The following is a 19,176-nucleotide window of genomic DNA, read 5'->3' on the forward strand; positions in this document are numbered from 1 at the left end:
TACATATCTGGTTACTATCCCTTGGATCCAAGCTGGAGCATAGGGTTCCAGTAATTACACTAGGCTGCCTTACCTGGGTAAGAGACAAACTCAGTGGGCAACATACTTTTAGTAATAATTTAGCTCTTAATGTCATCCTTTGTAATCATGAACTAACTAAAGTGCTATTACTAGGTTTCACTAGTTTAATATATTAAGAAATAAAGGAGACCACTGTCTATCCTGCCAAGAATATAAGTAATGGATCATACAAATGTGCAACCTTAACCTCTAATTAAGTAACCAACACATTAATGGCTGATATGCAAGACCTGGAAGTATTGCAATTATAATACAGCCTGATAATCCTCTGGTTAAAAGCTAACCTAACAAATCTGATTTAAAATACTTCTTATATAAACTTTTATTGGGTGGCACAACATTTAAAATAGTTAAAACTAAGTGTACTAAGAATTTTGTTCTGTATTATATCCACGCTTGAAAATTCAATATGAGTTTCAGAAGATTTCAGCATTTGTAGCCTGGCATATTTTTATAGTGAATACTATCCTAGCAAAATCAAAATAAAATACCATATACACCAGCTACTATATTGATTGGTGCTGTTTGAAGATTATTGATACCTAGATAATATTCAACTGAGATGTTTCCAAGATATTGAAACTGGCCTAACAAATTAACAAAGTATACTACCCATATTACATACATAGGTTGGTGCTATACCTCAATTTATCATTGACTGTATTTCAATGATATACATGACTGGTATGGCTCCTATCATTTTGATGTTAACTAATATACCATTGAAACTATTAGTTAACTATCTACAGTCAGTAGTGGAAAGTATTTACTATGCCCCACTGTGAAGGAGCCAAATTTCACTTCTTATGAAGAAAGTTCCAACATCACTATCCAGTGGAGTAAAGCCTGGGTCACACATTGGCAATTTCAAACCACACAGGTTGTAATGACCGAAATTTTGCTCATTACGACTCCATTACGATCTCATTGCAACTAAGTCGCCATAAATCAGCAGGAATCGTAACCGTGTCGCCAAGGTTTGGCGACTATGCAAGACTGCCCCACAGTCACTGCTGTTCCATGACTACTGTTAAAAGTTGCCTTGTCATGGCACAGCATGCAACAGTGTCGTAACTAGCAATGGCAAGTTGCCGCATCCAGTGCGACACACGCCAGGTACTTGGCAACCCACAATATGTGAAATTCTTATAATATAATAAACTGTATATAATATGTTTAGTGTATGTACTAAATTTTGCTAAAAGCACTAATAATAGAATGTTATTTTCTATAACTACTTGAAATTACCAAAATCCTTAAGATTAAAGTGCGGGGAAATTTAGAAGTTAAAAGGCCCTAATGTCTGAGACATAGATGTCTGGTGGAAGCGTCCAGTAGATCCATTGTATGTGTGTGTATTTATGTATGTATGTACTATATCACAGCTAATGGAAATCAAAATCATACATGCTCGTTGGCAAGACTGGAATGCTACTGCTGCTGAGAGAGAGAGAGAGAGAGAGAGAGAGAGAGAGAGAGAGAGAAGAAGAGAGATGAGAGAGGAGAGAGAGAGAGAGACGAGGAAGAAGAGAGAGAGAGAGAGAGAGAGAGAGAGAGAGAGAATTTCAATTATCTATTCCTGTTGTTTATTGTGCAATAGATGACAAATCACTTCTGTAGTTCCTTGTCCATACAAAAAGTGAAACGTACATCTAATAGTCCATAGAGATACTGTATTTTAACATTTTTTCTCTAGTTAAAGTAATGATATTTTTAATTCGATATTTAATGGAGATATCAACGTATTTTGGAATAGTTGGGTAAGAAACTTATAACAAGGTGAAGAAAAAAATTTCGAAAAGTACGAAATACACGTATGCAAATGTACACCATATTGATTTTAAAAGTATAGACAAAATCATTCTTTTAAGTGTCTGACCAGCATATTGATATTAAAACTTAGGCAAAATATTTTTTTGTAATTTCATATTTCTCTTCAACTTCTTTATTAGGATCAAATCCCACGTAGTAGTCATGACTATTCCCTGTTGAAGACTTGAAGCTCATACGTTTCCCCCATTAACTCTTGCAAGTGTTAACAGTTAGTCCCAGTTTGCATTTTCTATTTTTAGTAAAATATATACTATCGGACTCAAGATTCTCAGTACTGTTGATATACTTTTTATATGTGGTGGCATCCACGAAGATTCTCAGTACTGTTGATATACTTTTTAAATGTGGTGGCATCCACGAAGATTCTCAGTACTGTTGATATACTTTTTATAGAGTATGGTGGCATCCATGTTCACGATTCATTACGATGCTGTTGCATATGTCTGTATGTGATGTACCTAAATCGCAATTAAATAATCTTGAATTGTCATGCCCTCACCAAAGTCGCCTTCCTGTAAAAAAAAAAAAAAACCCTAAAATGTGGGCATGGCCTAAATCATCGGCGACTTGCACGTACGACTATATACTTTAAAGGAAACTGGGGAAATTTCCGTAGTAGTACTTAATTTATTTAAAATGTCTCTAAATTATTACTAAAATTAAACATGGGACACTTGGTTTAAAACTAAGTCAAGCGTTAAACACATGGTGGGGGGAGGGGGGACTGCAAGTCATTATGTTGTATTATTACATAACATAGACGTTGGTCTTCCTTTTTACTCCATAAACGAAAATTGTTTAAATATAATGGAAAACAATTGAATAATGATTTTCAGCTGAAAAGCTCATAATTAAGGTTTTTAAAATTTTCACAACAAAAGCAGGTATGACATAGCCTTGTAGCCTAATCCATAATACCCACTTTGACGGGTGCATTGGTTAACAGCATATACCAATTGTGCCTAACCCAGAAAAAAAAAGAGGAGACAATTTCAGGAACAAACTTTCTACAGGATCTTATGCCTAAGCACTAAGGTTTTTTCATGATGGTCTTTAAATTTTGAAAATATTGCAGAGCATGGTTGGAGGCATGTAAGTGACTTACAAGGCTTAGGAGTAATAAGGATCTTAGCCAGACTCCACACTGATGATGGCCTATCTTAAGGATCTTAGCCAGACTCCACACTGATGATGGCCTACAACAGAGTTTTATAACCAAAATTTCTGTACATCATAAACAGGACTAGCAGTCTCAAACTTATATAAATTTTTAGCTTTATTTGAATTAAAATTTTGTAATAAAGTTTACTGAATGTATGCCAAATTAACTCAGTTTTATTCATATTACGAGACTGAGATTTGGAATGCAGGACAAAAGTATGAATATAAGAAAAACCTGTAAGTAACAATCCGGAAAAATCCTAATGTTTTCCTAAAAAATCTAGACTAAATTGCAAAATGATAATTTTCATGATAATATTAATTATTTGGATACTTACCTACTGTTAAAGTTGGCTTACATCTTCACACCATCAGGTACGATCAGTATTTTAGAAATTTCAAATTACGCTTGGCTAAACCATGGGACTGTCTCTGTAGTCAACTGTTTTCCCACTAGGTGGTGTTGGAAGGTAAACGAGTCAGAATTCTTCATGACCACCCACTAAGATGTGGGGAGGCTGGGTGGATTTCTTCAACAGTAGGCACGTATCCAAATGATTAATTTTATTGTCGGGAATTTCCTCGACAAACGTCACTGTATCCGTTATGCTGATAGACTGCACGATCAACCCACAAACTACGAAAGTGACTTAGCCCCTTGCAAGGATAAAGGAGTCACGAATCAGGTTTTCACAATTCATTTACAAAAATAGATCCCCCTCACATAACAATCACTCAACTCTACAAAAAAAAGCACTAAAGAACTCACTGTCTCCGTACCTGAAACATGAAACACGTGGGCTACACAAGTGCCCGCAAACTCAAAGAAATCACTGGAATTTAGATACAGCTAATATTACGCCACCACAGTACGCAAACGCCTATGCAGTTACTCACACACAATCATTCAAACTTAAAACATAAGGAACATTTACAGTGGCCAATCGCCATACTATCTACAGTTTAATAATTCAAGAGACCAACCCACACGTCTGTCTTGGACGGGAACCCTCGAACGACGAGGCCACTTTCCTCTCGTGCTGGGTCGACTTCCCGTCCAGGCGGTTGGGAATTAGGTCATTTCATTTTACGTACTTGGGCTTAAGAATTTTAATTTTGCTCTAAAGCACTCAAACAATCAATGAGACGAAACATGATATTGCATACTGCGGCTCATACAGGCAATTCAACAAAATGTGCAATAGTATTCGGGTCCTTGACGTGCCTTGTCTAATAAGTTCCCGCCATTTGACAGCCGCCATAGATTTGGCGAGAGTTTTGAAGCAAAAAATCCTGTGCACTGAATTTTTTTTTAACATTTATCATGAAAATTATCATTAAAGTATTTGGAATGAATCTTAACCTACTGTTAAAAGTTAGCTGCCTATCACATTCCTGCCTGTTGTGTGATCCTTACTGGCAAGTACTGTACTGCAGCTAGACACTTGAACTACAACAGGGTGTAAGGCCCTCATAGCAAGACTTGTCAGAGGATCCTTACAGGGAAAAATAAGGACTAACTCGTAGAGTTAGTGACTCCTGTGACAGAGTCGAAAGCCCATAACCAACAGTACAAAACTAATGACACTACCACCTTTATATATGAATGTATGCTCCTACTATACACCATGTGTACCTTCATGCTCCCAAATTCAAAATCAGGATTTCATAACTAATGATAAGACAGAAAGCAAGGTTACCATCATATTTAGTTCAGGAGAAATCATCCCTGTTGCAACAAAAGGACTAAGGGCTTTATACCTCATGTACAAAACACAGTTGAGAGCACACCACACTATTTGTGTTAGGACCCAAGCTATTAAAGACTAAACAATTTCCAAGCTTGCTCTAACAAATCTTCACCCATTCCCAAAAGTGCTACTTCCCTGATACTACATCTTACCATAATCCGCATTAACTTCTTGTTTGTTTCAACAGGAGCCAATTTTAGAAGTACAGTGGACCCCTGCAGTTCCACCTATTCACTGACTTTTCTGTGGAACATGTATCCACATTATTTGCGGAAAATTTGCTGATTCGCTATATTTTTCATTGATAAATATTCCCTAATTACTGTACTTTCATATAATTTTCATGACTACAGTAATGCATTTTTTGCGATAAAACTATTAAAATACTCCAGAAGAAGCATCTTTACAGGTTTATTTTGGTGTTAGAACAATCAAAACGGGCAGTTATAAGCTATTTTTGAAGGGTGTCAAGTATTCACTGATTTTAGCTTGTAAAGACCTTCTTTGCCCATTAATCACAATCATGTATCTCATCTAGCAAAGCAGCAAGAATCACATGTATATAATTATATGTAGAATTTCCTGGCCTTTTCGCCGATATATAATTAATCAATGTATGTCCATTATGTCTTTTGTTATTGTTATTTTATTAACTGCTAAGAAACACAAATTCTCCTTTGTCTGTGTGCAGGTCGCGAGACTCGGGGGTCGCGCACTCCATTTCCGTCCGGACACTGCTATGTATACCGCGTGACCAGGTAATAAATCAGTTAGTACACAGTTCTGTCTCATTCCAACCTCACAACTGGTGACCCGAGAAGTGACTGTAAACAGAGGTTTTGGCTTCGCCATTAACGGACTCACTATGGCCACACTTACCTTCAGAAGCCTTTAACAAAACCGTACAGCGACAAAGTTTAGGCTTTTGAAAGCTTCTTCATTGGTAAACCAACCACATCGCTAACAGACTAATCATGGCACACCTCCCCAGATATGTTCTGGCATATTCAAACAGTTTGGTCCAACCATTTACGATTCACATCGACCATATTCAGAAAGTCATTAACAGAACTACGCTGCATATAGTTTTGACTTGTGACGAATCCTGAACACCATTAACAGACTGTATTCAGAAAGTCATTAACGGAACCACGCGGCGTATAGTTTTGACTTCTGACGAACCCCGAACACCATTAACAGACTAAATACGGTGCTTAATTTGCGTTTTGGTGTGAGAGTCAGAATGCCAGACACAGAACTTGATAGTCAAACTGTCTCACAAACCCTCTGCATCCCCCTCTTGCCTTGGAAAACTGCAACATCTCAGGCAATAAAGCTGCTGCCATCTTCACAGCAAAATACTGTGGCATGGATCCTGCAGGTCGACGTACACTTCGGTGTAGCTAAGGTCATGGACGAAGAAACCAAAGGAGATATCACCATGACAACGCTGCCAGAGGAAATGTTTAATAAGATTACCCCTTGGCTACATGCACAGACGGAAAAAATCAAATATGAAGACCTCCTCAGAAACCTCTTTGAGATATACTCCATGCCTTTCTCAGAAAGAGCCCAACACACCCTGGACCTGATGAACCATCCCCTGGGGGACACGTCGCCCAAGGACACATGGGACGAACTACGAGGTCTCCTGATGCTGCCAGACTGCAACAAATTCGGAAAAAGAAGGGAGATCAGCCTATTGCAAGAAATATTCCTGCGCGCCTGGACGAATCCAGCCTGGTGTTATTTCCACCGATGATTCGAAAAGAATGCCAGAAACTGCAGAGCTCCCTGTGCGTTCCAAAAAATTTTAGAGGGTGGCCACCCATAACAGCAGTGGCCACAAACAACAGGGAATCCTAACCAGTGGGATTCTTCATCAATGATGCGATCTCGGGCTGCTGAATACTGGTAGACATTAGAGCCATGCCGTCAGTCTTTCCACCGTCGAAGGAGGACCATGACCGCCTGCTCAATGCCACTGCCCCCCTAGTAGCCATAAACAGAAGCACCATCCGCTGCTACAGAACCCAGACCTGCAGAATATCCATTCTGGGTCATAAGTACAAGTGACCCTTCATCATCACGGATGTCAGCTTCGCCCTACTGGGCGCTGATTTTCTCATGCTGGTGGATGTCAGCCATAAATGCCTCCTAGACACCGAAACCTGCCACTCCCACTTGCCATCGGCCCGGGAATGCCCGCTGTATGTGCTGCCCAGTTCATCTTCAAGCCGGAACTACGCCAGGTGCTGAGAACACAGGCCAAGCACGACATCTACCATCACATCACCACCACAGGCCCACCGACGCATGCCAAATTTCGCTGCTTGCCGCCCAAGAAGCTCCTGGATGCTAAACACTGTCACCTGTGGAACCATACTGGAACAGATAGTAGACGGGTCCCCCTGTCCGCTTGCATTCTTCTGCCGCAAACTGAAGCTGCCGGAGACCCACTACAGTGTATTCAACAGGGAACAGCTGGCAATCTACCAGGCCGTGCGACACTTCAAGTACCTCCTAGATGGCAGCCTTTTCACCATCTTGACGGGCCACAAGCCTTTGGTACATGCTTTCACAAAGGTGGGAGAAGTGTGGTCAGCAAGTGAGCAGCAGCACTTGGCCACTATATCCGAATTTGGGTGCACCATCAGCTACGTCCCCGGGAAGAAGAACAAAGTAGCCAATGCTCTGTCAAGGACTGAAATAAATTCAGTCCACCTGGGCACTGACTACAAGGACCTGGCGAAGAAACAAGCCACATATCCTGAAAAGCCAGCTTACCGCCTGGCACTCACCACACTGAAGTAGGAAGACAAGCCAGTAGGAGAGCAGGGATTGACACTTCTCTGGGACACCAGCACAGGCTGCCCCTGCCCAGTGTTACCCGCGTCACAAAGGAAGCAGGTATTCAACATCATCCACGGCCTTTCCCATTCATCAGGATGTTAGGCAGCCCTGCCCAAAGCAAGCATGGTGGAGATTATGTTCGAATAGAATTCATTCAGAGCCCTCCTGTGGTGGTCATTTCTACAATTTGTGTTAGTACAAAGTAAGGCGTCTGCCGGTTGAATTATTGACCGCAACCTGGTTTCCGTGGTCGCCCTAAAGTATCTGGTTTTCTGTTGGTTTTTACCGCTGGTGGGTGGTCAGGTAAGGGGATCACGGTAGGGAGGGATGGGGTACTGAATGACACCTGTAATGGGATATGATCGTAGCCCGTTGCAAGATCATAGCGAATATTGCAGGTCATAATAGAATCATGAAGTTGTGGAGATGTGATGCAGTGGTCCAGCCAGGAGGTTGTAATTGCGTCCACCCTATTATGTACACATGAATAGGAGGGAGGGAGGGAGGAGCATTACATCGCTAACTTGGAGAGCATGATTTTGACAGAAGCGAGAAAGTTCATTATAAAATTCTTTTGCGGGGTGGGAATTAAGGTTCCCAATTATACAAATATGATCAGCAGGAGAATCATGAATAATACTGTGTAACTCCCCAAGGATCATACAGTAATGATCAAAATTATTGTTATTTTCCCATGGCATATAAACATTAATTATTAGGATTTTAGAGTTCCCTACTGTCACTTGAAGCCCCAGTAATCTGTCACTCTTGTAGGTCATTACCTTTATCATATTGTCTAACGATTTGTGCCACAGGAAAGAAAGGGCCCCTTTCAGGCGACCAGCTATGATTTGATCTGTAACTTGCATCGATGAAGTCGAGAAGGTTCTGAAGTCTTCATGTATTGCATCACAGATGACAAGGTCATGTGGCCAGACGAGCATTTCTTGCAATGCAATGATGCCTTTGAAGTTTTTGCTGAACATGTTTAGGAGAGGAATGTTCCGCTTGAGGCCAAAAATATTCCAAGAGATTATGTTTAATGTATCCATCTGCCAGCTACCAGACCCCTCATGATCACTCACAGCTGCATTACACAATGGGGCTTTGGGGGGGGAGAGAATGGTAGCGCTAATATTCCAACCACCATCTCACACAGCCAGAAAGAAGCAGACTCCTTACTCCTGCTGCATGCTATTTCAGTTGACTAAAATGCAGAGGTTGTCATTGCTTTTCCAGACACTATTTTCTTTTTCATGGTCCAAATGTACCCAAACTTACCCAGTGATATAAGCTTACAGAGAAGGGGAACATTAAGATAAAAATACTGGTCAAACTAATTTATGAAAAGTTAGGAGAAAGACACACTTCATTGTCATGAGGCTTGGATTCTCTAATAGGATAGGACATGTCTGGACGGTTTGCTGGGAGAACCAAAGAGTGGTGCTCCAAAGTGTTCTTGGCATGTGATGAAGACTTAATTAATGCTTTAGAATCTTTAGGATACCAAGACCTGGAACAAGAAGTATACAGCCAGTTGGAACGATTCGTCTACAAACTGTAGAGGTCGTGTGTGTGTAAGTGTTTACATAATAAAAATATGGAATGTTAGTCCATATATATAAAAGACTAAAACTAAAGAGGTCAACCAGATAGCCTGCAGGAATGTGATCAGACTAGAGACGCTAAAGATGACGTATACCATATAAAGTATGTAGGCTAAGTTGACATGCCGTCACCTGTAGTCATTCAATTGTTTATAAACTTTAGTCCAAGCTTCCTGCTTGAGACAAACACCGTGACCTATAGCTCAAGCGGCCTACGTGATTAGTAACTATGTCATCTGATTATGTGTTCATATGTAACTATGTCATCTGATTGTATGTTCATATGTTCGAGCTACTGTCTGTTCCTTTATGACTTGTAACCGAGATGTAGAACAGAGCAGAAGAGAGTTAGCTATCGTCATTAGAAGACCTGTACCTCTTTACCTAAGCTTTATCATGTAGAGAGAATAGAATTAGCCATCATCATTGACAGAAGCGATCAAGCTATCGTCATTAGAAGACTTGTACAATCCTACTTGATCTTCACCAAGTAAATTCAGAGAATATAAGTATTTTTGTACTTCGTGGTTTCTACTAGATCCTCACATCATTGCCGAATCATCATGAGTTTAACACATCGTCGTCATAACCAAGAAGATAATACCGACTTCGTAAGTGATCTACAAACCCCAAGACACTCCATTGAATATGGAAGTGCAATACCAACCGACTTAGCGTAAGATTATCGCAAGTCTATCATTACCTCATAGGGCGCTTTATTAAACAAGGCAACAGCGCCTAAAAGTGGTGGCAGCGACTATACGCGCCTAAAAGTGATGGCAGCGGTCCAGAAGAACTCTACAACTTCTCCGAAGTAAAACCAGAATAATAAATCATGAAGTCAACGACGACGAAAGCAGCAGATTCTTCAAGCAACTTAGTATCATCGTTTAGTGAATAACTTCAAGAAACAAAACCGACGTGTCCTTTTCCTACGGCAACGCAAGCTTCGTCTCTCATTAGAATCATTCAAGAAAACATCGTTAGTGAGCGTTTCCGGCACTTCAAGAAACAAACCGAACGCATCTGCAGCATCGGATCTACAAGGGCTCGAATCATCCAAACATCACGCACGGGGGAAACTCAAGCCAAAAAACTAGGTCATCCGCTAAATAGAGAAGGAGGACCAAGGCCGTGTGTCGTTATCGGAACACCGTGACTTCCCAGAAAATCAAGCTAAGTACAACCTTTTTATTCATTTGGAGTAACTTTGAGTGTTTCCTTTACAGGTCGAATTTCGTTATTCCTGTGGCTGAAGTTACGAGACATTCTTAATCTTACTTTTTTACAGAAATTATCTACATCATTGAGATTTCGCTACTGCGAGTTTTTATCTTTGAGTGTCTGTTTCCAGAAGTTCTACTGAAATATTATAATCATATACTATGTTAATTTTATCATTTTGGGTGATTATTAATCCCTTACGTGACGAATCATATTAAACAGTGAATATGCGTTTACGCAGTGGACGTCTGTATTTATACAGATGCATGGATGGGTCGTTAGGCACCGTATGATTAGAAAACACATAAAAACAAGTGGAACACCCATACAAATCTAGATAAATTAGAGGTAATACTATTTCGGGTCATTACAATAAATGCTCCTTTGCAAAGTCCCGATCGCAGTTTTAGCCTTGAGTTTTTTGAGTTATATAAAATATCGAACCTCAATGACTCAACTTAACTTTAAAAATACGGCTGGATTGCAAGGAATAACATGTCTGTAAAAAAACTTTCATTAGGCTAAATGCGCTGACCAGGATATCTTCACTATTTCAAATTTTAGCAAAGAACGAAGTAAACAACAGCAAGTACAAACAGTTATTATTGAACGCAGTAGAGATAACTTGTCTTAATAGTAATCGCTCAGTTCCTAATAGTTCGTCATTCATACGTTCGTTGCTTTATCCGTAACCAACAACAGAATGCTAAAAACACATAATACATTGCCGATGGTAAACAGTAGCCCTAAATATCAGAATCAAACAAAGCAAACTCGGTTACTGTGTCATATAGTCAGACGGTCAAGGTCAGTCAAAGCTGCCGAAGTGTTCAAAGCATAGCAAATTCCACACAATAAGCGACTCTAGCAGAGTGGGGAAAAGCGATGTTGGATCATACATGCCAATATCTTTTTGAATTAAAAGGATTTTTCCTATGAATCACACGACCGTATCAAGTAATCAGAGCAGGTTATCGTTTTTTTTTTAATACATAAGTTATTATAAGTAGTGGTGGATTAAGCCCGACTGTACGCGCCGTAAAAATTAGAATATCTTGTTTTATACCTTTAGTACACGTAATATCCTGTATTTACGGACTCACTGTCTGTTGTTCGAACTTCCCTAATGAGAAGTCCGGATAAGCGAGCGCCTACAGATACCTCTATAGTTATAAAAAAACATTGATCGGTATCTAGTGTAATTGTAAGATATCCATCTAGGAGTATACAAAATATTATCTTACATCCTGCAAAATAAGGCGTGTTTATCAAAGGAAAATCCTATAAACCTTCAAACATATTAAAATCCGTTTGAACAAAAAGAGACAGTTAATCAAATAATAACTTATATAGAAGAACAAATCATTTGTCTCATAAATCGTAACATTGTTCAAATGACCCAACAGAATTCTCCCACAACCGCAGTCGCAGTTTGCACGCAAAATCTCGAGAAGCATGCACCCTCGAATGTCTTAGTGCGTGTAAAAAGACTTTGCTGGGAAATGAAATTTTAATCCTTCCCGACACTCTGAAATATAACGATTTCCGCGAACAAAGCCCTAGACACGGTTGACTAGCAGCAACAAGTTAAATCTAGTGATCCACAAACGTATACATATCGTGGATACGGAAGTTATAAATATCGCATTTTTTATTGTTGCTAATTTTTAATCCCGCCCAACCAGTCGTAGATGAATCTCTCTGATAATCTATCTAAAGCAATATCCGTAAAGTCATTCAAGCAGAGGTGATTCAGCAGAAACATTTTTTTATCTTTTATCTGAATACCAGGAAGTTTCTCCACTAGCGAGTGATCTCTGGGGGAAAAAACGGATGTAATTTAACACAAAATACGGTCTAAGGACAAACATAAAGCTATATACGTACCTTCGTATAGACTATCAATGAAATTTCAAAATAGAGATAAATGACGAAGTTGAAAAATGTTAGTAATAGGAGTCATTAGGAAATCAAATAGCCCATATAATTTTTCCCTCAAACGTCAGAATAAATTTTTGTCACCAACTTGGACTTACTTAAAAGCTTTTACCAGATACCATTACCTAAGTGATTGTACCTCATACACCGTTTTCAGCACACTCAGGGGACATTATCAATTTTTACGTATGCCTCCGGCTTACGTTGCGCCCCAATTACAATATAGTGTTTGGAGACTTTTAGGGGATACCCTACATGCTTATATGGTTGGTCTTGTAATCTTTTCTAATACCTTAGAAGTACATTCACATAAACTAGAGCTAGTGCTACAGAGACAAAGACAAATAGTCTCAGAGTAAAATATCTAAATGTGAGTTTTTTAAAATCGAACATGTTTATCTAGGTTTTATGTGTCTAGTCAAGGTCTTAAAGTAGTCCATGGTAAGGTGTCGGCTATTCATAACTTTCCGGTACCTATTAACGCTGTAGTGGGTATTACAATCGCATGTAAATATGTAACTCTTCAATCATGACAGCTCCTTTAACAGATCTTATGAAGAAGAGCGTAGATTTATTATGGTCTAAAAAGCATAAACAGGCGTTCGATATCTTAAAAGCGGAATAATGCAGCTCACCTAACTTAAAAATCCCTGATTTAAATAAGGAATTTTTTTTTTATTGCAATAGATGCCTCAGACCAAGGGGTAAGAGGGGTATTGCTTCAGTAATATGATAAACAGTTCTTCCCTATAGCTTTTTATTCACGTAAACTAAAGCCCTCTGAAAGTAAATATACAGTAATAGGCAAGGAAGGGCTAGGTATCTTTAACTCACTAGTACATTTTAAGTTCATAATCTATGGCTATCCTGATAAAGTCCTTACTGAACATGAGTCCTTTACCGAGTTTTTCAAAGGCTTTAATCACAGTCCAAAAGGAACTCTGTGACAAATGATCATTCAGGTCTTTGGAGCCAAGATAAGATATCTACCTGGGAAAGCAATTATCATAGCTGACGCATTATCCCGCAATCCCGCACCATACTGCAAAGAACCATTAATTAGACTAAAAGATATAGAAACATCCGTGCCTATTGTTAAAACCGTATCTAAACAAGAAAATTCCTTAACCGAAGAGATCGCGAGCATTGAATATCTGGGTTGGAGCCCAGAACTGTTACAAACTGAACAAAGCAAGAGTCAACAGCGATAAACAAAACAATAAACACTTCGAACGAAAACAGGGTCAGCAGCAATAAACAAAACAATAAACACTTCGAAAGGAAACAGGGTCAGCGGCTAAGCAAAAAACAATAAACACTTCGAGCAGAAACCTTAAAGCAAAAGTATATTTAAAGTATGTGTATCAGAATTATGTAATCAAATGTAATATTATATGTAGGTCAGTGACGAGGAAAACCCGAAGAACACAGCAGGTGACTAACGACCAGGTAGTAGTAATAATCTCTTTCATACCAATCGTCCTAAACTGGTTGCATTCTGTCATCCAGGGTTCCCTATTATGTCACAGAAAGCCAAATCACTGTTTTACTGGCCTACGATGCTTACAGATATAAAAAGCACATAACTAATTGTAACACGTGTCATGAAAACAAGGGATACACTAAGATACTTGTCAGTTTAAGAGCCTATCCTGTGCCAAATCAATCCTTGAAAGAATATACGTAGAATTATTAACAGAATTACGAGTCTGACAGAGGGAATAAACACTTCTTAGTGTTAATAGGTTCCTTGACACGTTATATAGAATTAATAGCACTAAACACACGCAATTGAGTGCGTTAGGAATATTTATGAGTGCTAAATCAGTAAACACGGAATTCAACACATGATAATCTGACTCGGGTGGTGTAAATCAATAATAATCTCCTTAACTTGTGTGTGAACTCCTTTCCATTAAGAAAAACCAATACTATATTTTATCACCCAGAGTCAATCGGTTTCGTAGAATAAGAGATAAATAAGAAAGTGTCAATGTCTTACGAGTTACAACTCGTGATATTGGATCTAAACTGGATTATAGCGGTTCTCGTGGTTTTAAATACCTTTATCATTCATATCTTCTATCTGTAGAATTGATACCGCAAGTAGCCTTATACGGTACGCCGCTAGAACACTTTTCCACATATTCAAGCCAACCATTAATTTATCATATATAAAAAAAATATATAAATAAATAAATATAAAAAATAAAATAAATATGGATACAAGTGGAGTCGATATAATACACTCCGTAAGAAGTCGGAAGGGTTACAAATTATAATAAAAAAGGAATCACGATAAAATCAATAAGCAAAACGTAACCATAGGTTAATTAAATATCCAAATACATATGCGTAAAGATTTGAACTCTAACTTAACGCTTTAGTAATGGCAAATAAGCTAAAAGTTCAAACACATATCAAAACCTACTGACATACTGTCTGTCCCGGTGATTTATATTCGTAGTAAAAAAATAAATAAATAAATAAATAAATAAATAAATAAATAAATAAAATAAATTAAAAGAGATTTTAAAGTCAGGAAGTCTAGAAGTGAAAATGTATATCTATGCGAATAATCTTCTACAGGGCAAATAGTATGTATAAAATTTGTATGGAAACCTTTTTCATTAGTTTGAATAAGGAATATTTAATTTAACATAATTACAATCATGCAGATTTCCAACATGAAACTAATATATTGTTCAATTTTGGTACTGTTTTTTTTTCAGACATTCTTCTCATGTGGGTGGAGAATTAAAACAAAAAATATCATTTGAAAATACTAAAGTCGTATCTCTTACAGCAAGTAACGTAACTCTTAAGCTGGTGACGACGTCATCAGTTCTAGAAGGTCTGTCGAGTTTGCCGTATCAGCATTGATTCCTTTAACCTCAAATATCTGCTTGCACAGGCTTCATCTCGCGCTTGCAAAGCAGGTTGACTGGAGAAAGGAATGCTTAGCTCATGAACTTCACATGTGGTTCATAGGTCACATACATAGCCATAATCTATTCTTTTCCGCATTGCAATGCAAACTTGGTTAAGGAATCGCAATAATTTTAAAATTAATAAACAAAATAAGCAAATAGAATTTCTATAACATCAAAATGAATTAATTTTTTTTTCTGAACCTCATAGACAATTAGAGTCAATAAATCAGCTTATGATAATGGTAAACGGACATTTCGAAGTATCAAGTCATGGATATGAAAAATTTACTTGCAACATTAGCCTATTACAATTCAAGTAAAACATTCATGGGAAAATGTCACATTTTCTTGAAGAACCCAAAGTTTATATAGAAATTAGTTACATAGTGGGTTTTTTTCGTTGCATCTCCTACCTATTAATAAAGTTTTAAAAGTTAACCTCAGAGGATGTGCGCGAGAAAATTGAATATGAAACTTTTGTTAGGGGCACATAGGATCAGATTTTATCACAACTTAATTTCAGTTAGCATAGAGAAATACAGAATCATGATTAATATTCTCTTTGACTCTTATGTTGCCTGGCAATCTTACAAATAGCTCCATTTTCCACTTCTTTGTCTAGTAACTTACTACCAGTAATATCGAATTTTCTTTGAGATTCATAATGATATCTATTTATTTTTTATAATTATGGATATTTTTACAAGTCATCATAGACCTGGATAGGTTCACTCATTGTTAATGCCATGGATAAAAAAGTTTGTACAGCTCTCTTTTGAATTCCATAAAAATATCAGCGAATTCATGTGGGTTAAGTCTGGTCTTAATGGCTTTCTTCCCCCCTGTATTTGGATGTCGTCTGAATTTACTTTGCCCTCGTGACAAGTATAATTTCACTTGCAGGCTGATTAATGGAACCTGGTTACAGTATCCTGCAGTACAAGAGTTTCACATCGCAACTTCAAAAAATCGTTCGTTGCAGCGGACGACTACAGTCAAGTAACAACCGCCTACAATGTGAAAGGAATTTCTTGGACTTCTTCGACCGACACCCGTATCCCGTCGTTAATCTCGTTTTAATGCGGAACGCTCCAGCGGCTGTCGGAAATCGACTACAAAAGGGACATACTTCCGACAATTACAACCCGAAGGATATTCAACTCTACGTTGCTGGCGAAGGACTTGTGCTGGGGATGATTTTATTCATCGCGAACGTATTCATGTGGCTTAGGATGCAGAGAACAAGTATGAGCGCAAAATAGAACGTTGTACCCCGCCCAGGCAATTTTCCCCTTGTTTTAACCATTTGAAATTGGCCCTTTCATTTGGCTATAGGTGGTTGTCTGGAACTGTGTAATGGACGAAAAGTTGTTCGAACGCTAGTTAAATGTGAAGTAGCATAACCTCGGTCATGTATCCTATATATATAAAGTATAATGTATCCTATATATAAATGATCATAAATAACAGAATCGAAATATATTTTTGCGTGTACGCACTAGGAATCTATATATAAATGATCATAAATAACAGAATCGAAATATATCTTTGCGTGTACGCAATAGGAATCTATTTAAAGTGCACATATATTAATCATAATTATATGAATCCATATACATATGTATAAACAAATCAGGTAGCCTATAATCAATCTGTTACCTTTTATCTTACCAATATCTGCAGTTATATATGAGTTAGTATATGGATTAATGAATCAGATATATAACAGTTAGCATAAAAATCAACGAATCAATCAGCATAAACATTAATAATTTTTATCAATTCATATATGAAATTTTTATCAGTTAAAATATGATTTTTATCATGTTTCTATGCAATTATCAGAGTACATTAGTATTTTCTGTAGCATATGTATCTTAAAGAGATGAAGTGAAAAACTGTATCAGTATATATCACATGATCACTATTATTTACGAATATGCATATTATGTCTAATATTTTATTACTTGAATCTGTATTGTGTACACCATGAATTTTTTTTTTACTTATAAGTACTTCCTATTTATCTATATATATTCACATAGTGTCTGTATCACACTCCTATAAGTCAAATGCAAGTCAAGTTTGAGTAATATTCAGTAGTTGGTTTTGGTAGCTGACCGAGCTAATGTAAGTGTTTACATAATAAAAATATGGAATGTTAGTCCATATATATAAAAGACTAAAACTAAAGAGGTCAACCAGATAGCTTGCAGGAATGTGATCAGACTAGAGACGCTAAAGATGACGTATACCATATAAAGTATGTAGGCTAAGTTGACATGCCGTCACCTGTAGTCATTCAATTGTTTATAAACTTTAGTCCAAGCTTCCTGCTTGAGACAAACACTGTGACCTATAGCTCAAGCGGCCTACGTGATTAGTAACTATGTCATCTGATTATGTGTTCGTATGTAACTATGTCATCTGATTGTATGTTCATATGTTCGAGCTACTGTCTGTTCCTTTATGACTTGTAACCGAGATGTAGAACAGAGCAGAAGAGAGTTAGCTATCGTCATTAGAAGACCTGTACCTCTTTACCTAAGCTTTATCATGTAGAGAGAATAGAATTAGCCATCATCATTGGCAGAAGCGATCAAGCTATCGTCATTAGAAGACTTGTACAATCCTACTTGATCTTCACCATGTAAATTCAGAGAATATAAGTATTTTTGTACTTCGTGGTTTCTACTAGATCCTCACATCATTGCCGAATCATCATGAGTTTAACACATCGTCGTCATAACCAAGAAGATAATACCGACTTCGTAAGTGATCTACAAACCCCAAGACACTCCATTGAATATGGAAGTGTAATACCAACCGACTTAGCGTAAGATTATCGCAAGTCTATCATTACCTCATAGGGCGCCTTATTAAACAAGGCAACAGCCCTAAAATGTGTACACTAAAGTGAACGAACTTCACTGGTTTCTCTACTCTAATTGAGCAGCTGATGGAGAAAGTCTTCCCCCAACGACCTTGCATGTTCAGCAGGCATATTATATAGCAATGATTTGGAGAATAGCTGGCAAAATCCTGTTGAATATGGGTGGAAGTTTGACATGTCTAAGCATCATTATATTCCAGTAAGATGTTTGAATCCTCCAGCCCCTGCAGCTGTGATGAACTTGGTAAAGTATAGATGTAAACATGGATGCAAGGGGGAATGTAGTTGTTTGAATAACAATAGTCCGTGCACAGAAATGTGTGGCTGCGTAAACTTCAGCTGCAGCAACACAACTTAGTTGTATGATATAAATGTAGTAATGGAAGACTTGGATGAGGAAGGACAAATTTGAGAAAATGTGCATATACCTATATCTACCTATAAGAAAAATATATGAGGATGCATGACTTAATGATGAAAATGCTGAAATATGTATTCATTTATGATATATACCATTTGTTTATTAAGATTTCATGCTATAAGGGCATATTTTGCTCTTTTTCTTTATGTGCCACTACGTACAAGGAAAATTGCTACATTTTTAAAACTATTTATGGCTGCCATTTTATCTCCATTAAATTTTTTTGAGCTATAGATGTCAAACTCAGATTTCTAGGGTATTAAAGGGTATATACAGGCTTCTCATTTATGTTTTCATCTTACCGGTTGCAAAATTAAGGACTCAATGAGATATTTCTCGGCTTCCATGGCGGCCATCTTGGACTTCCTCAATTTACCCAGAGGCTAGTTGAAAAAATTCCTACCTATTTTTTCTTAATCATAATCATTATATAAAGCAAAATCAAGTGGTTGATCTATTTTAACAAACATTTGACATGAAA

General features: G+C 37.7%; 1 protein-coding gene across 3 annotated transcripts in view; it reads right to left on the bottom strand.

Annotated features, from left to right (window-relative positions):
* The window catches only part of LOC135216346 (coiled-coil domain-containing protein 22-like), a 394,256-nt gene that overhangs the window by 59,949 nt on the left and 315,131 nt on the right, over positions 1–19,176 (bottom strand). The window contains exon 12 of one of the 3 annotated variants that reach the window (XM_064251574.1): positions 2,279–2,426. The exons of the other annotated variants lie outside the window; for them this stretch is intronic. Within the exon in view, the coding sequence (XP_064107644.1) occupies position 2,426 (1 nt within the window). The 3' untranslated portion in view covers positions 2,279–2,425. Of the gene's footprint in view, positions 1–2,278; positions 2,427–19,176 lie in introns of those variants that run through there. 3 annotated transcript variants of the gene reach the window in all.

The sequence above is a fragment of the Macrobrachium nipponense genome, chromosome 6 (assembly GCF_015104395.2).
Source record: "Macrobrachium nipponense isolate FS-2020 chromosome 6, ASM1510439v2, whole genome shotgun sequence".
Lineage (NCBI taxonomy): Eukaryota > Metazoa > Arthropoda > Malacostraca > Decapoda > Palaemonidae > Macrobrachium > Macrobrachium nipponense.